Below are 7,232 nucleotides of genomic sequence, written 5' to 3'. Positions count from 1 at the left end.
CCCTGTGCACTCTGCAGCTCCCCTTGCCAGTCATGCCAACCCTTTGAAGCCCTCAGAAGCCTAGAAAAAAAGTTGGTAACATCTTGGGTCCTGACTGTATGTCCAGAAATCAGAAGGGCAAATAGATACCATCATCACACCTCTCAGCTCCTGGAAAAGGTGTCCTTAATGACAGTGGGGGATATTCTGACTCCCTGCCCCAGAGAGATTCTCAAATTATCATTGTGAGCTACAAAAAGCACCTTTAGAGGCCTCACAGTTTACAGCTGACACCAACAAACCCTTTCCCTGCATCCCATGACAGAGAGCCTCCAGCCCATAACAAACAGCAGCGCTGGCAGCGTGGACTGAGGCACACATTTATCCCCAAAGGTCTGAAAATGTATCACAGCAAGCTCTCAGGTCCCCAGGAGACAAATGAGATTCCATTAAAATCAGGAAGGGAGAAGGATCGCTGCAGAGCACCATCTTTAGAGGATGTCTTTATACACAGAAAGGTGCCATGTAGGGATGCTCAAGACACGCAAGGAAAACCAAGGTTTTCCTTAGGAGCACTAAGCACAGGCAGCTCCTGACACCTGAAGCAGGAGCAGACAGCACTGGGTGCATGTCCCAGGCCAGAACAGACTGCTGGGCCTGTTCCCCATGAGGCAAAACTGCCCAGGAGAGCAGCAGATGCCTACAGGAGAAAGGATGGATGCTGTCAAAAGGATAGAGAGCATCATCTGATGTGGGATTGCAAGTGACTTTGTCTCATTTTTCTCCTGAAGGGTCCAACCCACAGCAGATGCAATTAGTACAATATCATTATGCATTTCATGTTTGAGTACATGCACTTTTAAATCTTTGAAGTTCTTCATTTTTCTTAAAAAAAAAAAAGGCAAACAATACCTTCTGATCAGCTGCTACAGACAATATAATGAAGTGCCCAGATTTGCATTGCTGAATACTTTGTTGAGATATTTTTTTTTTTTTTGTCAGAGCTCAAGAAAGAAAAGTACAATCAGTTTAATCACAGGCTAATAGTGGGACTGCAGAAGGAAATACAAATGATGGGGAAAGCCATTACTAGAAGGAAAATAATAATCATAAATTAATGAATTGGGAGTATTTTGGACTCACAGCTATCTTTTACACATTTGCTAACATTTTTCCAAATAAATAATTTTGCATTTACAAAATATCTGTCAATAGAAGCAGTCTTCTAATTTTAGAGGATTCCTTCCTTACCCTAAGGATATTTTGTAAGATTTTCTGAAATAGAAAGAATACTTAGAGTATGTTCCACAATTGAACAGAAAACTTCCAAGTCTTTACTTTAACCTGTTTCTCTGCAACTAAAAACCTGTAAGTGTGAGGCTGACAATACTGGGGGTTTTTATAATACATATATAGTTACATTTGTGCTTCTAAGAGGGTGGAAAAGACTTCCAAATGCACAGAACTTTCCAATTGTCCGTGAAGATCACCAGTGGCCAGCAAAGCCAGAAAAGGGCAATCAGTAATGAACACTCCCAAGGTTTAACACACAGGGGAAAACCACTTCTATGTTGCCCCCACAATGATGGGATGTCACATGTTTAGACTGAAAGCAGTGCTCTAAACCCAAGCATTTTATGGGGTTTAGCACCTGCAGTGCTGAGCTCACCGATCTCACACGGCAGTGACACGGAGAGCTGGCACGTACCCCTGCAAGCTAAACGCTGACAGTGCTGCTCTGCTGGACCACTTCCCTGCATTATACATTTTCTCATTTCTTCACATAAATAGTGAATTTTAAAGTTCAGCTCTGTTTTAAATCAGGCTGCTAAGCAGGTTTGGTCACCAGCTCTTATGCAATACTATTGTGATGCAGCAGAACAAAGCAGAGTTGTAGATGAGCTTTACTTTTGCAGAGAACACCAGAAAATCACTGAGAATTGAATTTTCTCACCATCTTTGAAGTCTAGATTATAGAATAATTTTTGCTGTCTCAGGCACAGGTAGCAAGTTTATAAACACATCAGAAAGAGGATAAAAAGGAGGGTCAGTATGACTCAGTGACTGAATTACAAGCTCGCTGCAAAGGCCAGTTGTATGGTTCGGTGCACAAGGTGCTCAGTAATTAGATAGCAAGTGTCTGAAGCCAAACAGAAAGAGGAAAAAAGTGCAGCTACCTCACCCAGCACTGGTTTTTTCAGAGACACTATTTAACACTGACCTTCTGGGCCAGTCTCTGCTGTGCTGCCCTGTGACAGGTGTGCACAATTTACAAAAAGGCACCAGAGCAAGGGATCATCTAGGGACAGGGACAAGTGAGCCACGAGCAGCCAAATGCTCAAGGTGAGCCCCACAGGACAGAGGCATTATTGGAAAATATGGAGGGAGGCATGAAACAAGATAACAGGGGAAACACAACAAAGAAACAGGAAGCCACATGCTGTATCACAGACCAGACCTGTCACACATCAGAGATCCCACACCACTGTCCCCTGTAACATGTCCCTGCCCTTTTTCTGACAGGGATGCCCCCTCAGCATCCTGTAGAGAGAATGTTCAGACTGTTATGTGATCTCAATTTCTCATTCTCCCTTTAATCACTGATTCTGCACTGATGCTTCACTTCCCACAGCTATCAGCCAACCCTCTCTCATATTTCTTTAAACATCCCTCAGCAGGACCTACTGTGCCCCTTTCTCTCAATTGTACAGGATCCTATGTGAGCTTGAGATTCTTCCTCCTTAATCATCTAATGATGCTGAACTCCCTCTCCAAAGGGGTTTTTACATGTGTGCAGATCTTTCTTGTGCCACCTTTCCCTCCCAAGCCTTGTTGATGAGAATCGTATCTCAGAGTGCCCTGGCAGCCAGGAGGGCCAACCCTGTCCTGGGGGGCATCAGGCCCAGCATGGCCCGCTGGGCAAGAGAGGGATTGTCCTGCTCTGCTCTGCACTGGAGTGTACTGCTCTGCCTCTCCAGTCCTGGGGGCAGTTTGGGGCACCAAAATGTAAAAGAGACACAAAACTTTTAGGTGTCCAAAGGAGAGCAATGAAAATGATCAAGGGTCTAGAGGGGAGACTATATGAGGAGAGGCTGAGGTTGCTTGGTCAGTTCAGCCTGGAGAGGAGGAGACTGAGGGGACACCTCACTGCAGTCACAACTTCCTCCTGAGGGTCAGGGGAGGGGCAGGCACTGATCTCTGCTCTGTGTGACAGTGACAGGAGCCAAGGGAGGGGCCTGGAGTTGTTCCAGGGCACGTCAAGGCTGGACATTAGCAAAAGGTTCTTCATCCAGAGGGAGCTGGGCACTGGGACAGGCTCCCCAGGGCAGTGGTCACAGCCCCAAGGCTGGCTGTGTGCAAGAAGTGTCAGACAATGCTCCCAGGTACATGGAGTGAGCCTTGTTGTGCTCCTGTGTGGGGTCAGGAGTTGAACTCAATGATCTTTGTGGGTCCTGTCCAACCCAGAATATTCTGTGCTCCCTCCTTCCTTTCTCTTCTGTGCACTCCCTCCCACCCTTCAGCCCCCCCTGTGCACCATGGACCATGCAGGAGCTGTGCCCTTCACCATGCTGCCCCACAAAGGGCCCCATCCCCCAGGCCAGACCTGCACCAGGCATCTCCCCTGAAGGCAGACCTGCACTGTACATTTGTTCCACCACTTCTGGCTTCCAGTCATGGCATGAACTAAAGCAGAAGTAGCGAAAGACATTACCTGCTGCCACAAAAAAGCCCTAACAAATGCCAGTATGTTCAAACTCTGCTATAAGGTGGGATATCTGTTTTCCCTGGGCTGATGTTCTGATGTTTTCCCAAAGCAAAATACTCTGTTAGAGGTGCTAACATCCTCTGGTATTACAGAAGTGAGCAGTGCAGCCTTCAAGGGCAGCAGTTATAAACAGGTACATTAGATCCTGAAGGAAGTTTTCAGACTGGGGGAGCAAGCTCACAGATGAAATTATGGAAGAAAAGATTGCAGAGAAGGGCAGTGAGCCCTTACCACCATACTCACAACACTGAGGCAAGTGCATTTTAACCCTCAGATTTTCTAAACAATGCTTTTCATTGAGAGGGGCAATATAAGCTAGATGGCACAATCCTTACTGGAATTGAAGCTTAGCTGACAAGTTGGGGGACAAATATTAGAATTTAAAAAGTGATCTACTAAAATTATTGAGGCTGATCTAAATTTTACTAAAATCCTTCCAAAATCTACCAGTCCAGTAAAGAGAAGGGTCTTCAAGAAATCATGCCACAAACATTTGATAAACAAGACTTGAAAAACTTCAATGAACTCCAAAAGGTAAACTACATACACTGTGAGTGTAACAGAGAAAGCACTGGGTGGAAATTCCAAAGTTGGGGCCCACACTGTGTAGAGAAGTCTTTAGAGCCTCCTGATTATTTGCTAAAAGCAAAATAATAAAAGTGATACTAAATACTGGCACTCTCTAGTGTACACCTGTGCTACAAATGTTCTCCTGAAGTTCATTCCAAGTTATACAAAATACAACTCTCCTATTCATCCTTTGCAGTATCTTCCCACTCACACAAAAGTTATTACCATTTATATTACATAGAATTGATAAAGGCTCACCTCAATTAAAAAGTTCTTTTTCCAAAGAGCTGGCATTTCTTTTTTTCTTTAGTCTTCTATTGTTTTGGGGTTGACATAACAACATTTCCAGTCAGCAATTAACAAAGAAAGTCTTTGCCAAAGAGCAGGCCTAAAACTTCCCCAGAGCTAAAATTAAGATGTATATAATTACTCAGCTAAAGGTTTGAGATATGATTGTTTATATATTAAATTGTTCTTACAAAAGGGATAGTCTGTTAGGAAGCAATATAATTAAAATATAAACAATAAACTAAACAGGTAATAAAGCATTCATTATAGAGCATCTACCTTTTACCTGGTATGCTTTATATGCTTTGTTCCAGTTATGTTTTTTAATAACACAAATTAATTTATTCCTTTAACAAGGCTTGAAAGAATATTATTTGCATTTTTATAGAGTATTGGTAGGGTAATTTTGTTGTGTTTTTTTTAAAACTAACACTACAAAAAAATCTTTTCAAATATTTTAGAAAAGCAATCCTTTTTTCCATTTATAAATACAGCACTCACCACTTCAAGGTCAGCTTCAGTTTTCTAATACTTATGCAAAATGATCAGAGCTTACAAGGGAATCATCTGTACATAAGTTGAAGCTCTATATTATAATGGAGAGGCAACAGGGGATAAAAGTTGGCTTTTCAAAGAAAGGTATATTTTGTCATTTTTCTTTAAATAAATCAATCAGACATTCAACAGTCATAGAATTTCTTGTTACAGACCTTGCTCCTGAGTGAAAATGTACAGATAAAAAGATCTTGTAAAAGCCTGTATGCATGCTAAATATGAGCCTTCAGCTGGATGAATGCATGGAACATGACTACAGGGGGCTGATGGGCTTCGTGTGTCCATGCATGCAAAGAAACACGCCAGAAAAAGCAGAGGAGGAAATGCTGCCTCTGAGCCACCTTCTCAGCAGCAGGGACACGAGCAGGGTCCCAGCTGGGGCAGCTCTGCAAGGAGCCCTGTGTGCTCACTGCTGTGGCCCCAGGGCAGGAGCTGAGCACCCCAGGGCAGGAGCTGAGCACACCTGGGCAGGAGCTGAGCACCCCAGGGCAGGAGCTGAGCACCCCAGGGCAGGTGCCTGAGACACAGCAAACCTGGGGGCACCCCCTGAGCTGAGCACTGCAGGTCAGAGCCCTGCTGGGCACTCCCCTCCTGTCTCCTGTTAGGCTTTTTCTGTTTACTCTCAACTCAGACAAATGCCTAACACAAAACATGGTCAGACTTGGAATGAGATATAGCTCTGTGCTATGATCCACTGCCACTGTGCTGCTTGAAACATAAGGCCTGGTTAGGGGGGAAAATTCCTCCTGTGCAAGGTCCAGCAGCCCTGTTTTATAGAACAAGTTTTTAGAACAATTTTTTAGGACAAGTTTTATAATGTCCTCATTGCCATCACAGTCAAGGTGCTGAGATAGGTGACACAGAGTAAACAAAGCTCGTTTCCTCTACATTCCCTGCACAGTCTGCCTCCAATCCCCACCTTGGAACGGCCCCATCCCATTAGCCATTCACACTATCCCACCTTCAACTCTTCCCCTGTTGCCTGCTCCTCACCTGAAGCTGCCATTCTGCAGCACATCACAGTTAAACTTTTGCAGGAACGAGAATAGTTCACAAATGAAACCAAAATATAGATAAATATTAATTACAATAAGGGAAGAAACTCTTGAGAAAGAAAGAGCTGCTATATCAAGCAGGAGTTCTTAAAATAAATAATGAGTCAGGAGAAACAAAATATGTTCAGTTACCAAAATCATTTCTATATAGACTGCTGTTAAACTTCCCATATGGGGTAAACAGATGTTAGCACATACTAGGCAACAACAGATACCCCTTGCCTGACATCTTGCACATTATTTGATTGGATTATATTTTTATCAGATAAAAATAGTACTTCTAATATAATGTGAGGCAAGAGGGTCTATACATTCAAGCACCCAGCTTCTGATATTTTTAGAGCTATTCAGAGCAGACTGTATAATCTTGGATATTTCATATTTTTCATGCTTACATGCACTTTTAGGCTCAGAATGGTCATTTTTCCCCTCACACCTTTCTTGGTAAGCACAAAAGAGACTCCAATTGCTTTTTTACACCAACTCACAAGAGCCTCTAAACCCAAAGCCTAAATGTAACCCATTTAATCCTGTATTTGAATCATTTCTTGCAATATACACAAAAAAAATATACCCAGAGCTGTATAGATGCCTTTGCAACAAACTGATGTTAAAATCAGATAGAAAGTTTGAACTGAGAGCTGCTCTTGCCCTCCTTAACCTTTACTGAAGAGTAAAGAGAAAACTGAATCAAAATCTAACCAATATTCTCCGTGAACACTTATTCCTAAACTTCTCTGAACACATCAGAGGATGAAGAACATATTAGACTTCTTAATTTTTGAACAGAGCAATGATTAGATTTCACTGTTGACCAGTAGCTTCATGATCCCCTCCTGGGAACACACAAAGAAATTAGGCTTAATTATTTTACTATACCATCATGAATTTTTTTCTTCAATTTTCAGGTCTTCATAACACTGTCAAAACACCAAATTAAGAAAAATGTGAAACAGGGGTTGGTTTATGCTTTTTAACTGTGCTTGCCCTAGTGGGCCCTTGCTCCCTCATTGCTGCCT

General features: G+C 42.8%; 1 protein-coding gene across 1 annotated transcript in view; it reads right to left on the bottom strand.

Annotated features, from left to right (window-relative positions):
* Positions 1-7,232, bottom strand: part of GRID1 (glutamate ionotropic receptor delta type subunit 1) — a 478,229-nt gene that overhangs the window by 174,674 nt on the left and 296,323 nt on the right. Inside the window, exon 6 of the mRNA XM_005417309.2 lies at positions 837-864. Within this exon, the coding sequence (XP_005417366.1) occupies positions 837-864 (28 nt within the window). The remainder of the gene's footprint in view (positions 1-836; positions 865-7,232) is intronic.

Source organism: Geospiza fortis, unplaced genomic scaffold (assembly GCF_000277835.1).
Source record: "Geospiza fortis unplaced genomic scaffold, GeoFor_1.0 scaffold130, whole genome shotgun sequence".
NCBI lineage: Eukaryota > Metazoa > Chordata > Aves > Passeriformes > Thraupidae > Geospiza > Geospiza fortis.
This window is presented reverse-complemented; position numbering and strand designations above follow the sequence as displayed.